General features: G+C 53.7%; 1 protein-coding gene across 1 annotated transcript; it reads left to right on the plus strand.

Annotated features, from left to right (window-relative positions):
* Positions 1–182: 182 nt before the first annotated feature.
* GID4 (GID complex subunit 4 homolog) lies at positions 183–14,578 on the plus strand. Its single transcript, XM_040245818.1, has 6 exons — positions 183–582; positions 5,083–5,142; positions 8,833–8,940; positions 9,016–9,117; positions 9,808–9,938; positions 11,850–14,578. The coding sequence occupies exons 1-6, from the start codon at positions 394–396 to the stop codon at positions 11,911–11,913; spliced, it is 654 nt and encodes a 217-aa protein (XP_040101752.1). The 5' UTR covers positions 183–393; the 3' UTR covers positions 11,914–14,578.

Genomic DNA, 14,578 nt, shown 5'->3' on the forward strand with positions numbered 1-14,578 from the left:
AGCATCACAAACGCCCCGGCCCCGCCCCCGCGCCGCGCCTCGGGAAAAAGACTACAAGTCCCAGAGGGCCTCGGCTCCCGCCACGTGCTGTCCCCGCCCGCCAATGGGCGGAATTGCCGAGCCAGCCTGCTCCCGCCCCTCAGCGCGCCCGAACCAATCGGAAGGGGTGTGTGTGCGAGCGCAGGCGGGGAGGGGGTTAGCTCAGGACCCGGAGGCCCTGCTCGCAGGTCCCGGGGTCCCGGTGGTGGCCGGAGCGCTCGATCCGCTTGCGGCCGGCGGGTGGACCCCTCCCGCCCTACGCGCGCGCCGGCCTCTCCTCCGTCTGCCCTCGGCTTCCGCGCGGCGGCGGCGGTTCCTCCCCCTCCCCCAGCCCTGGCTCCGGGGGACCCCGCGATGCCGGTCCGCACCGAGTGTCCCCCGCCGGCCGGTGCCTCGGCCGCCTCCGCCGCCTCGCTCATCCCGCCGCCGCCTATCAACACGCAGCAGCCCGGCGTGGCCACCAGCCTGCTCTACAGCGGCTCCAAGTTCCGCGGCCACCAGAAGAGCAAGGGGAACTCGTACGACGTGGAGGTAGTGCTGCAGGTGAGCCGGCGGCCCGGCCTCTCGAGACGTCCACGGACCGGGCCGCGCCGCCGCCCCCTCGGGCCCGCGGCCACGGACGGGCCTGCTGCCGGGGCCTGCCGGGGGCCCTCCGGCGCACCCCAACCCTGCGGGCCCGAGCCGGGGACCGGCCGCCTCAGATCCGGCCCTGCCTCCCCATGGCCTGTCGCCCCAGCAACAGTCTTTCTTTCAGTCCCTCTCGGACCCCGTCCGGGAAACTCTCCAGGGATTCCCTCTGACTCTGGACGCTCCCAGGCCCGAGACGTGCCTGCTGCCTCCCACGTTTTCCTCGGTCCCATGAAGCCCAGGCCCTGGGACCCGCCTCCTCCTCCGGGGGTTTCCTCCTCGGCAGAGCTTCATCCGCCTCCTCTCTCCATCAGCCCCGGGACCTGAGGGCCCCCATCCCACCTCGACTCCTGCCCCATTCCTTAGCCTGGGCACTCACATCCTAAGTGGGCTCCTCACAGTCTGTTAGAAGCTGATCTCCTAGACCCCAACCCATAGTCTCTTCCTGGCTCAGACTCCTGACACTCCCTACTCCCCACCCTCTAGCCACTTCCAGTCCACTCCTGTTCTGTCCATCTGTCTGCCCAGACCTCCCCATCTCCCTGTTCTCCTCCTTCCTGGCTCTAGGGGACCCTCTTACTGTATTTTTAACTTTGATCCACATGTCAGGGCTTCCTCCTTAGTCTCTGATACTCATGCTAGGAAATGTAACTCACCCACTTTTATTTCTCATATGGTATTTCCTTCCCCCATCTGACCTGGATTTCTGAGAAACTGCTGCCAGCTCCTAATGGCTTTGGAACTTTAGCTTTACCTGTCCCAGCTCCTTCCTGCACTTCACTCCTCTCATGCGGATGGGAGCACACTTGACATTTCCTCCCAGCCCAAGGAAATCGGCAGTGGTTAATCCTCTTTCTTCTCTGCCTTCCTGGAAAACTGTTCCTCCTGTCTATCTGCCCAGGCCTGCAGCAGGACCCACTTCCTCCTCCCTTAGCCCCTTTGTCTTCAGTCTGATACCTCACCTCCTAAGCTGTGCCTAAAAGCCCATCCAAACACTGTCCCCTCAAAGGTCTTGCAGAAGCTTCGCTGTTCTGTGTAAGGACAGAATGTAGGATGTAGATGTAGAATGTAGGTTCTGTGTGAGGACAGAATTTTTCTCCTGTCCTTTGCTCTTTACTGATTTTAAATCTCAAACAACCTCTCTTCTCAGCCTCTCTTCTCCCACCTTAAAGACAACGGGGATATGTTTTGTCTCCACCAACTGCCAATTCATCTGCCTCTTTTTATCTTACTGCTTTGTGGGAGTAAATCGTTTACTTTAGATCAAGAGAACTCCATCTCTGTTAATTGTGTCTCTGGTCTACAAACTGAAATTTCTAATATGAGCTATGATGTTTATCGTAATTGAAAAGATGGGCATTACCTGGTGGTCTCATGGTTAGGATTTGGCGCTTTCACTACTGTGGCCCAAGTCCAGTCCTTACTCGGGGAACCGAGATCCTTCAAGCTGTGAGACAAGGCCAGGAAAAGAAAAGGGTCGTGGCTGAGTTATTTCAGCTCTCACCATTAGATGACCACTGAGGCAATCTCCCTTCTCTTCTGCTCCAAATGTGAGAATTGAGTAGGAAGATACAGACTGTTACATTTTACAGCTCATCATAAAATTCCAGAAGTGAGATGCCTGGTGTGGGTCATGTTTGGGATGATCTTGACTTGGGCCCCTTGTTGAGTTTGATGGTATCTAATGGGGTTGGGGACCAGCGGCGGAGCAGCCTGGTATCACAGACAAATCTTGGTTCCTGCGGCAGCTCCCCTCCCTGTCCTCAGTGTGTTGTTTCTGAATTCCTGCTGGTGCCAATTCCCTTGTGAACCGGTGGGAGTAGGGATTGGGTTGGTGCACGACTAGCAGGTCCCAGGGTGGCCAGAGTGACCTGGCCAGTGGCTGGAGGCCACTTGGAGTCGACCATCTGCTGGTGGGGGCGGCAGTCACACCCAGGAATGCCGCCCTGCACCTGGATGGGTGAGTGTCTTACTGTCGCAGAGAGTCTGGCCTGTGAGTTGCCCAATCAGCTGGTTTTTCAGCCACAACTGGGTTCTTGGGCTCTGTCGTCTTAGAAACTTCTGACTTTTGTAACTCCACCTCTTTCCTGCTTTCTTTCTGTTTTTCTTAGGAGCTTGATTGACGTATGATTCGCCTGTCACACAAGTCACACATGTAAGGTGTACAATTCAGTAGTTTTTAGTGTGGTCCCAAAGCTGTGTTAACTGCCATTGTAGTCTAATTTTAGAACATCTTCATTACCCCCAGAAAGAATCCTTAGGTGCCACACCCCTCCAACACTATTCAGTTGCTAAGTCATATTCGACTCTCTGTGACCTCATGGACTGCAGCACACCAGGCTCCTCTGTCCTTCAGTAACTCCTGGAGATTGCTCAAACTCATGTTCATTGAGTCAGTGATGTTATCTAACCATCTCATCCTCTGCCACCCCTTCCTCCTCCTGCCCTCAATCTTTCGCAGCATCAGGGTCTTTTCCAACGAGTCGGCTCTTTGCATCAGGTGGCCAAAGTACTGGAACTTCAGCTTTAGCATCAGTCCTTCAAATGAAGAGTCAGGGTTGATTTCCTTTAGGACTGACTGATTTGATCTCCATGCAGTCTAAGGACTCCAGCCCTAGGCAACCCCTAATTTTTCTTCCCCTAAGATTTGCTTATTGTGGCCTTTTCACGTAAAGGGAATCAAACGGTAACTGTCTGTGTCTAGCTTGTCACACTGAGCACCGTGTTTTGAGGTTCGTCCACATCACAGCAGGAGCCAGTGCTCCCTCCCTCTGTGTCGTTGTGTCATCGTCCCCTAGTGGCTCTGCAGCATTCTGTTCCTCTGCTGATGCATAGATGGCTGCTTGTGGGTGTTTCCACTCTGGGGCTGTCATGAACACGCCACTGTGCACATTCACGCGCGAGTTGTTATGTGTACATTGTCCGCATTTCTCCTGGGTGTCTCCCTACCAGTGGAATAGTGGGTTGTGTGGTGACTCTTTGTTTAACATTTGAGGAGCTGCCAGGCTGATTTCCAAAGTGGCTGCACCATTTTCCATCTCCACCAGCAGTATCAGAGGCTCCAGTTTCTCCACGTCCCTGTCAACTTGTCCAGTTTCTCCACGTCCCTGTCACACTTGTCACGGTCCCTCTTTTTGATTATAGCCATCCCAGTGGGGGTGAGGTGGCATCTCTTGTGGTTCTGATTGAACTTCTCTGATGACTAAAGATGGGCCTCTATTCATGTGCTTCTGGAGCGCTTTCTTTTCCTCTAAAATTGCAATTTAAAGAGTTCTTCAAATCTTTGTAAGGTTCTGACCTGGTGGTGGTTTTTTTTTTTTTTCAATGTTACTGTGACTACTCTCTTTCTCCTCTGCGATCCAAGAAGCCAAGAGTGAAGTGAGGGCCGGGTCACTGTAGGAGGAATATTAGGAAGAGCAGCTGTTGGACACAGCTGTGCTTCGAGCACCTTCTTGCTGAGGCCTTCGCCTTGTTCTCTCTCACTGAGATGCTGGCTGGTTGCTGGGTCGACACTCCCTTGGTTCAAAAAGATCAATTTGGGCAGAGAGGGAGAGACACATGGTTGGATGGAGGCCAAACTGAAATTCTGATTCTCAAGCATGTGATAATCCATGCAAAATGTTAGCCAATTTAGTTGAGTTTTTAATCTTATTAGCGAGTATCCTTGCCACCTGATACCCTTTCTGGCAGCTGTGAAACCCAAACTGTATTGAATTTGGTGAGAATCACACCCTTGAAACAAGGCTTCGGGTTCAAGCCATGGGTCCTTGAACACAGCTCCTTTGCTGACCCCTGTCCGTTCAGGTTGGCTGCTCCATTTTGTCGGATGCCCACGGCAGCAGGTGAGGATGTTTGCAGAGCTGCGGTGGTTTTCAGGTGCAGACCTTTGTCCACTGCACCAGACAATGGGACCGCTCCAGCTTCGTGAAGCTGCGTGCTTCAGGCTGGCTGAGCTCACTGCAGCTTTGAAGCACCACTTTGGTGTTTGACTCATGGTGCATTGGAAGGTATAGGGTCCTCAGATCTGAGGAATGCAACAAACATTCCTAGTTTTTTTCTTATTTTAATATGTATCTATTTATGTGGCTACACCTGGTCTTCCTTGCTGGCATGCAGATCTTTAGTTGCAGCATGTGGGATCTAGTTCCCTGATCAGGGATTGAACCTGGGCCCCCTGCATGGGGAGCATGGAGCCTTGGTCACTGGACCACCAGGGGAGTCCCCCTAGTTTCTTAACACGAGGCCTCACTCAGCATTAAACACTCAGCTTGCTACTGGACCGGGGAGACCCAGCTGTACCAGCCTCCAGGCTCCCTCACTCCCTGGCCTCCAAGGGGCCTCTGCATGCTGGACATGCTTCCGCTGTCCCCGGTGGACCCTGTGTTTGTAACAAGGCTGTGTGTCCTGTCTTTTCAGCACGTGGACACGGGGAACTCCTACCTTTGCGGGTATCTGAAGATCAAAGGCCTTACTGAGGTAAGTGCTCTTCCCGCAGGCGGGGGCCTGGTGGGGACAGCATGTTGGGACCCCAGGTGTGAAGGGCCAGTGAGCTCGACTCTGCAGGCCTGACTCAGGAGCCCCATATCTTGAGTGCAGTTATTGTAAGGGAGCAGGAGCAGGCAGTGTGGATGTGAGCATTCACAGACGTTAAAGTTTATCAAAAGGTCACCATGTGACCAACACTACTGATTTTACTTTGAGCCTTTTTGAGGAAAACAAAAATATAATCAGAGCATCGCTGCCGCCATCATGGTTAGTTTCACTTTCTGGAGTGAGCAGCACCCCTCCGAGACCTGGAGGTTTCTCCGGCAGAAGGAGCTGCTCCCTCCCTCAAGGCCAGCTTTTCAACCTTCAGAACTCAGGAATGTCACAGGCGAGAGAGAGCACCCTCTGTCTTCCCACTGGCGAGCAGGAAGGGGGCCTGGCCACGCTGCTCAGAGTAGTGAGGGGTTGGCGGACACCCTTGCCTCCTCCTGCCCCACAACCTTCACCTGTTTGTGTCAGTTGGCTTACCTGTGAGGTGAGGGCTCCAGGTGCCCACTTAAGGGCCCAAGGGGACGCGGCATCAGTGAGCGGGCAGCTCTGGGAGCTGCTGACCCCCAGGCTGGGCCCCACACAGTCGGAAAGCACTGGTTTCCGTCTCCCTGTCCCTCTGGTTCTCCCGCTTTCCTATCACATGTGTGAGAGTCTCCTGAGAATTCAGTTGTTGAGACAGACCTCTGGAAACATATCACGTCAAGTTGGGGCAGCAAGTGACAGCACGAGGAAGGACTCTCACCTGGGTCTGTGCTGTAGAAGACCCAGCAACAGAACACGCTCAACTCGCAGGCGGCCATACGTGTGTGTTGAGTGTAGAACAAAAGTGTTGAACTTCGTAAGGAAGCCAGCAGAGTCTGTAGTGTGGAATGGGGACCTGATTCCAAATGGTCACAGCAAGCTGCACACAGATGGTGGGCAGGACTAAAAACCCACAGACGGAAAGGCTGCGGTGGCCCTGTGGGGGCAGGTGGCCCGAATGCAGGGTAGCGCCCCCAAGCCACCCAACAGCCGTATTCCCAAGGAGCCACCTTCGTCAGAGGGGGCTGTGCTTCCTGAGGGTCTGTCATCCTGCCGGAGTCATCCAAGTCTTTTAATGCACCTTTTTTAAAATTCTTTTTAACTGAAATATAGTTCCCATAGCACAGAATTCACCCATTTAAGATGTACAGCCTGAGACTTCGCTGGCAGTCCAGTGGTTAGGACATCGCGCTTCCACTGCCGGGGCTTGGGTTCCGTGCCTGATCAGGGAACTGAGATCCCATGTGCCGCATGGTGTGGCAAAAAAAAAAACAAAGCGCTGTTTTTGTTTGCTTTTCCATTTATAGTTGTGGAAATAGCAGCTATCTGACTTAATTTAACGTGACTAATCAGCCATGGTCTTCCTCATGTGTACGGAAATAGGGAAAACTAACTACATAATTGGAGATAACTGGCCTCCTACCTGCCTTGAGTCACAAACACCGTTTGGGAAGTTTTGTTTGCCTTGTGGAGACTGAATCCCAGAATTGTGAAGAATGGGTGTCAAGTGATACTCTCTTTGCAGTCCCAGCCAGCCACCCGTAGGGAGAGGGGCATCTCTGGGGAGCCCAACATAGGTGGCGGGGAGCCCAACATAGGTGGCTGGGAGCCCTCCGGGAGGGTGTCAGGCCCACCACACACTCCCCAGACAATGCTGGGCACTCTGAGGCTGTGCTGGGTTTACTTGGAACACAGGTGGTCATGCCACCAGAGGCAGAGACTGCCTTACTGGTCAGTCAAACGTTGGTATTCCAGAAGGTGGGTCTTCACGGAAAGCTGGACTCACCTCCAGGCAGGTGAGCCTGGAGCCAGTGAGGTGAGGCGGGCCCAGCGCAGTGGGCCCACACCTGGGGATGCTAGCCATGCCCGCCCTCCCTTTGTGAGCCCCCTACCCCTGGCTGTAGTCAGAGCTTGAATGTCCTTGCTTGCCCTGTGAAGGGTTTTGTCTTTTGGGTTCCTTCTGTTCCTTCCTTCATTCATTCATTAGATATTTATTTTATTTAATTCTCAGTGTTCGTGGGTACCTAGTGGTCACCCTGGTAGACTGCCTGGAACATTTTAGAGAGAGGTCGGTGCAGAATCACTTGTTAGGAAAACTCGTGACTTGACCGTAAGCTTGTTCTTTGTTATTACATAGTAGGACCACTTGATCATTCATCCTTCTCTCTCTTTATGGACATCTTGATAAAATATTTCGATTCAAAACTCAGGAAGTCAGTATACTGTCTAGCCATTAATTTAACATCTCAAGTCAGCTGCCAGCTTATAAAGCAATTTTTCCCTTAGCAGGTCTTTCTCAAATGATTGCTATAATTTGGTTTATACCTTTAAAAATCAGGTTTCCGCTTAGGCAGTTTTGGTCTCTACAATTTTTCGGCTCTGTCTGTGTCGGTATGTGTTTGAGGAACGCAGCGCCACCGTTGGGGTGAAGGTTTCTGTTTTAGGGGATGGCAGATCTGCAGTGTTTCACGTTCACTGCTACAAGGGCAGGCTGCTTTGGTGTGTGCAGTAAAGTGGTCGTGGCCTTCCTGGAAGCCCCAGGCCAGTGAGGCCGCAGTACCCTGCAGGGGCACCGAGCCACCTGGCAGGCAAGCCGGGAGAAGTAGCAAAGCCTTGGGAATGGATTTAAACCAGTAGATGTTTAATACTGAGCAAGAGGGGCTGACGTAGGGTGTGAGGAAGAGAGCAGGTCCTCCGTGGTCTCGGGACATCAGGATGGTGACCTGTGCTCTGCTGGGTGGGGGTCGTCACAGCACCCCCAGGAATGACCCAGGCTGGCGGGCAGCTCTGAGGGGCTGGCTGCCTGGTGACACTGAGGGGTTGCCTGGTGGGTGGGTTTTTACAAATGCAGGGAAATGGTAAACTTATTACAGTGGTTACTTGTTCTTCCGTTAACTTTTTGCAAATCTTTTGTGCCTTTGCATGAGCAGAGGGACAAACAGCAGGGTTATTGGGAGTATTAACATTTCAGGCACCCGGTCAGGATGACCACTCGTTTGCTCTTCTGGTGGTTGTGGTTTCCCGGGGCAGACATGGTCATCAGTGTTTCCTGTCATGTAAGTTGTCTTAGCTCACGTGATAGAATTACACGAGTGCCTCTCACATCGGGCTATTCGACAGCCCCTTCCCTGATCCTCAAACCTAAAGAGCTGGCGCACCAGGGACAGACCAAGCCAGTCTGAGAAGCGATGACCAGGCTGAGCCATGAAGACAAGGCTGTGATTCCGCAGTCTCTCTGGGTGTTTTCCTTGGAAAGTACAACCTATCAAGTTACCATCTGCTCTGTATGCTAGAATATTCAGAAGTAACTTGTCCAAGTTCTTTTCTGAGCCATCAACACATCACAAGCGCGCCAAAGAAGGGTTCTCTGCTTCTGGCAAAGTCCCCAGAATCCAGGAGACATCCCACCCCCACCCTGGGCCCCTCAAGTCAGGCTCCCTCCTCGGCCGTGGGTGTTGCTGCACCTGCCTCTGGTCTGGGTGGTTGCCCAGCACTGTGGTCCTCTTTTCAAAGTTCTGGGGAGAAATTAAAGCGAACTTGGTTTGTTCCTTTGTGAAAAGTTAGAACTCCTGTTGGACATCTTGTTTGATATTTGTGTTTTTGCCACAGGAGTACCCAACCCTCACGACCTTCTTTGAAGGAGAAATAATCAGCAGGAAGCACCCTTTCTTAACCCGCAAGTGGGACGCTGACGAGGACGTGGACCGGAAGCACTGGGTGAGTGCCTCGGCCCCGCCCCCAGGCCCACGGCCCCGCCCAGCCCTCATCCTATGCTCTGCTTCTGGCTTTCAGGGCAAGTTTCTGGCTTTTTATCAGTATGCAAAATCGTTTAACTCAGACGACTTTGATTACGAAGAGCTGAAGAGTGGGGACTATGTCTTCATGAGATGGAAGGTAAGGGGGCGTGGCCTCACCCTCTCTGCTCTGTGACTCCTCCCCCTGCTCTGTGACCCCTCTCCCTGCTCTGTGACCCCTCTCCCTCTGCCTTCACCTTCCACCCTGCAGGCTGGGTCATCCTGAGGGTCCCATGGACTTGGGAGACCCCTCTTCTTAGCCCCTAAGTGAAGTGACCTCCCCGGCCAGCCTCTCGCCTGGGCTGCGGGCCATCACAGTACCCTTGGTCCCTCCAGCTCAGGGAATGGGGGTGGGTTTCCCTTCTAGCTCCTGAAGAGTCTGTCAGGTGGGCTTCCTCTGGTAGTTCCTGAGCTAGAGCCACGGGTACCAAGTTCAGGAGGTGAGTTTGTGAGCCTCCACCCACCTCCAGCCCCAGGCCCCCAGCCTGTGGGAAAAAGCTGTTTTATTTTGAAATCTCGCCAGTGTTTCTACAGACCAAAGCCTGTAGCATCCTCCTTCCCAGGCTCTGTGCTGAGAACCGGGGCCGGGGCTCGGCCCAGACCTGAGTCCCACCCCACAGCCTGCTCCCGGCTCTGACCCTAGCAACCTTGAGCTATGGGGGCCATGCTTGGTCTAGAACACACAGGTGGCACGTGATTCACGGTCACCCAGTGAGGCTGAGAGCCAGCTGCGAGGGGCAGGGAGGCCTGGGGGCCGGAGCTGCGGCACTGACCCTCTGTGTGCATGCAGGAGCAGTTCCTAGTCCCGGACCACACGATCAAGGACATCAGCGGTGCTTCCTTTGCTGGCTTCTACTACATCTGCTTCCAGAAGTCAGCGGCCTCCATAGAGGGCTACTACTACCACAGGAGCTCAGAGTGGTAAGGACTGAGAGCTTGGCCACACTTCCCGAAGTGCTCACATGGGGGCTCGTTTGCCTCCCCAGAGCGGTGTAAATGGGTGCAAAGGTGAAGTTCTGGGTACAGGCATTCACTGTTGAATGCTTTCAAGCAGCCCTATTTTCAGCTACATTTATCTCAGGCTTGTGGGTCTTGTCTTCATTCCTCCCAGACTCAGTAGTTAAGAGTGTGAGATCCCATGTGAACTCTGCTGTCAGCGGCCTTTCTGATTTTGTGCTCACCTTCCTGCTCAAAGTCGGTTGGTAACCAGGGCCCGTGGACCTTATGGGCCTACCTTCTGCCAAGGTGACAGCCACGTGCTCCTGGGTGTGGCCTTTGCCGCTGTTGTGGGGCCTCTCATGGCTTTTTGAGCTTCTGTAAGTGCCCTGTCCACCTGAAGGGTGGCTGTGCCCTCAAACACCTGATTTCTTCTGGATGTTGAAGCTTTTTATTTCCTGTCAACTCTTGCATGCTTTAAAGGTTCATGAAGAACGCTGCCAAGGGCTGACCAGCAGTGGCCAAGGGCCCAGGGGCTCCATGCTACCCTGGTTTCTCTGAGAACAGACATTGTTGGGATTTCAACACCTGTTCAGTTTTCAAATGAGTGTTTAAAACTTTTGGTCTTTTAAAATCACCAGGTTTATTGAGAAGCAGCTCACGTGCCATCTAATCCCCTCATTGAAAGTGTAGAGTCCAGGGGCCCTTCATGTCAGCACAGTTTTGTCACTCGATTTCAGAATGTTTCCACTGGCAGAGAGGAAACCCTGTACCGCTAGGAGCCGTCACCCAGCTCCCCGCCCCTACCAGCTGCAGGCACCACTAATCTGCTCTGAGTATAGCTTTGCCTGTTCTGAGCGCTTCACGAATGTGGGCCCGTGCACTGTTTGCCCTCTGGGTCTTGTCATTGTGTTTTGAAGACCCCATATTGCAGGTTGAGTGCATATCAGTCCTTCGTCTTTATTGCTGAGCAATTTCCTGTCATGTGGATGGGGGCCACATTATCTTTATCTGTTGATCGGTGGATGGACCTATGGCTCATCCCCACCTTCTGGCTGCTGTGGACGTGGGTGTGCCCAAGCCTGTCTGGGGCCTGCTTTCAGTTCCTCGGGGTATGCGGCTGGGGCAGGTTGCTGGGTCATGGGTGAGTCTGCGGTCACTTCTTAGGGAACCGTTTCCCTCAGCAGTTGCAGCTTCCCGCTCCTGCCAGGGATGCACACAGTTCTGCTTCTCCTGCGTCTCCACATGCCCCCAGCACTCAGATGTCTTTGTGATGCCGGCCGGCCCGCCGGGAGGGCTCTGTTCTGATGGCTAACACGATGTCCTTCCTTGAGGTGTTTGGGGCAGAGATGAGCCGCTTTTCCTGTGCTGCACCTCACTCCTCTGTGGACAAAAGTGAGGGAGCTGACACACCATCCATGCTGGGTGTCCCCAAGTGGGAGCTGTCCCTGCCTGTTTTTCCATCTCCTGTGTACTCCTGAGAGCACCCATCACAGGGGTCATACTCCCTGCAGAGCCCCTGATGCTCTGGAGTCTCACAGCCATGTCCAGGGAGGAGGAAGATGGAGTCGCTGAGGTTGGGGGTGTGGCTGTGATGTCATTATTCCAAGCCCTCCAGATTCTGGGCGGATCAGCACGTGCCCGGGTCCCCTGGGAGCTCTGAGGGTCACACGACTTCAAAGGGAAGCAGGGTGGTGGAGCAGGCAGAGGGCCTGGTCTGCATCCTCCCCGAGAGGACCAGCCTCTCCTTGCCTAAGATAGGCTGTCGCTGGTTCAGTTCCCCTGAGGAAGCTGAGATAAGCTTGCATTTCATCTGGGCTTGGGGTCTCCTGGGGTGGGTTCCATACTCTGTGTGGTTTTCAGGGTGTTCTAACGCCTCTGCCTCTCCTCCCGCAGGTATCAGTCGCTAAATCTCACTCACGTTCCAGAACACAGCGCCCCCATCTACGAATTCCGGTGACAGCGGCTCAGAACAGTAACCAAACAAACTGAACTTGGCAAAAAAGAACTTTGCCGGGAAAACCGTGTACCTGCCAGAACCGGGAGAACGTGTGTTCCTGTTTCTTCACGAGCAGACTTGCATCGAAAGCATGAATGTCAGCCCGCAGCACCCGAGGAGCGGCCAGCCCGCAGGGCAGGTGGAGGGCGACCTCGGCTCTTCCTCCCTCCCTGTGAGGTTTGGTCGTGAGCTGTTTCTAGGCTGCCGTCAGTGCACTTTTCCTTCCTGCACAGCTAACTTCTGTATCCCTGAGACGCACAGCCCTTGCTCCACCCCTGTCTCCAGCTGCATAGGTCAGCCCCAGGCCCCGCTGGGTCACGGTGCTCAGTGGTCCCCACCCAGGGCCCCTGCCCCCAGCTGCTTAGTCTGGTAAGTCAAGAGAAGGCAGAGCCCAGCTCCCACGTGCCCCTGGAGTTCCGTGCGGGGCGCAGGCCAAGTGCTCAGCAAGGGTGATCGAGCCAAGCTAGCCTGTGGTCAGTGGGTCCCTTGGGCCTGCCGTTGGGACCACAGGGTTTGAGGCTTCCAGGTCCCTGGCAGGAACAGACTCCAGTCCTGCCCACTCAGCACGTTTGCTCCAAACTTTTGAACTTGAGGGCAATACTAAACTTTAAAAAAAAGAAAAGTTTTTTTATTACAAAATTATTTTTATGGTTCCTTTAGCAAGGACCCTATGGCAAATGCACAATTATTCAGAATTACATTTTATCGTTTTCACATTGAAAACAGCAAATGTTGACTTAGTAATTTTTATATCTATATGTAAATGTATATTTAATCAGCCAGCAGTTTGAAACTGGTCACCTGGTGAGACGTTCTGCAGCATTGCATCCATTCTAGTGCTAAACGTGAGGACCATTCTGGGGGCCAGTTTAGCACTTCTTCCTCCTCCTTTCGCTACTCAGAACAGCAGTGCTTCCAGCAACCTCTCCCATCAGGCAGAAGGGGCCGCTGCAGCCCTAGACCCGCAGCTCAGCAGTGTCGGGGCATAGGAGGGGCTGAGCTTGAACACGCTCAAGTAACCCGAGGCTCATGTGCCAAAGTATGTGTGTGTGCGCACACAGGCGTGCGCTGCTGTTTTGTTTTGTTTAAACGTTGAGAGAGCTTCATGTGTCATCCGCTACAGCCCCCATATGCGGCAAGGCCTGGGAGGTTTGGTGACTTCTGGTGATTTATAGACTCACTCGGAACACGGGAGGGAAAGCTTTAACCGAGAGGTAGTGTTGCCATAACCCACAGGAGCAGAACTGGCGCAGGGGACAGGTCCAGGGCGGAGGGAGAAGGCGCAAAGCCCTCCGGTCTAGGTGAGCGGTGGGGCGGGTCTCTTAGTCTCAGAATCCTTTATCGAAGTACGTGCTGTATGTTGCTGAGATTGCATGTCAGGAGAAGCCTTAAGGAGAAGTGTTGGGAAGATGGCTGCAGCAGAAGGATGGATCACGTCCATCTTCGAGAGATGAGTCAGAAACATCCTCTTGATTTTAGAGCCGGCTAGCAGCATGGGGGTCAGGTGGCGTGGGCTCCCTTTCCCTGCTCCCAATTTCTCAGCGAGTAACCAGCGCCTGCATTTTGCCAGCTCCTTGAAGGGTTCGGGTACCCCTGAGGGAGAGGCGCCCCCCAGCCCCCAGCCTCCCGGAGCTGGTTGGGGCCCACGTGTGGCTGTGAGTGGGCAGCTGGTGGGCTGGACAGGGTGTCGGCATGTTGCTGCTGCTTGGCGGCCCAGGTGGGCAGGGCTCTGCTGTGGGCTGACTTCCTTGCTGAGCCAGGGGTCAAATGCAGTGGTGTTTGGGGATGAAGATGTGGTACATTTGCCAGCTCTTTGGGACACACCTGTGATAAAGGTTGGTTCTCGTAAAATCCCGACTCTCAGGGGTGCAGAAGCAGGGGTTTCTCTATCCCCCGAGGAACCCCCAGACCCTCCACCCTGACTTAGTTCCCGGGGGAGCTTGGACTGTCATCCCCAGCTGTGGTCACTTCCGAGCCTCCTCAGTAATCCATGCACCTCTGGTTCTACGTGCAATGCATCTGGTGGACACTCTTGTTCATCACTGAGAAACCAGTGCGGGTGCAGGCTCCCCACCACCTCCCCTCCCCACTCAGGACCCAGCTCCTGCTCCACTCTGCACGCCCAGCCTGCCTCTGCCTGGAGCCCCCCTCCCACCCATCGCCCTCTCCAACTCCACATGTCTCACCTGTGGACGGACAGACTGAGTGGCGCCGCCCGTGCAGCGCTGGTTCCATGGGTGACGTGCACAGCAGACTCCAGGGGGCAGAGGGGCTTTTCAATGTCTTTTGCTTTCAGAAACAGGGAATTTATATTCTAAGGCCTTGAAATGATTTTGTTTTTCCTCATAAAATAGTCAGATAAGCTAATTTTTAAAAAGGAAATGCCATTGAGTATGTGCATTGTGGTTTAAAATTACTAACAAGTTCTGGGAAAGAAAAGTAATATTTGGTTTTGAATCTTACATGTTTTTAAAAATTAGATTTGAATGGGCAAAAGGATGAGTATTTTGTTTCTTTGGGGAGGATATGTGGAAAGGGTATGAGAGTTTGGGATGGGAGAAGTATTTTGCAGAGCTATCAATGTCCAAATAATTTTTAAAAAGTAATAAAGGTATTTAAGCTTCAA

Source organism: Oryx dammah, unplaced genomic scaffold (genome assembly GCF_014754425.2).
Source record: "Oryx dammah isolate SB20612 unplaced genomic scaffold, SCBI_Odam_1.1 HiC_scaffold_8, whole genome shotgun sequence".
Lineage (NCBI taxonomy): Eukaryota > Metazoa > Chordata > Mammalia > Artiodactyla > Bovidae > Oryx > Oryx dammah.

What these genes read in the sequence shown, in the direction of transcription:
- GID4 (XM_040245818.1), top strand. Translation starts at nt 394, where the DNA reads ATGCCGGTCCGCACCGAGTGTCCCCCGCCGGCCGGTGCCTCGGCCGCC. An exon ending in ACGTGGAGGTAGTGCTGCAG is followed by an intron (nt 583 to 5,082) that starts GTGAGCCGGCGG and finishes CTGTCTTTTCAG; the next exon opens with CACGTGGACACGGGGAACTC. An exon ending in AGATCAAAGGCCTTACTGAG is followed by an intron (nt 5,143 to 8,832) that starts GTAAGTGCTCTT and finishes TTTTTGCCACAG; the next exon opens with GAGTACCCAACCCTCACGAC.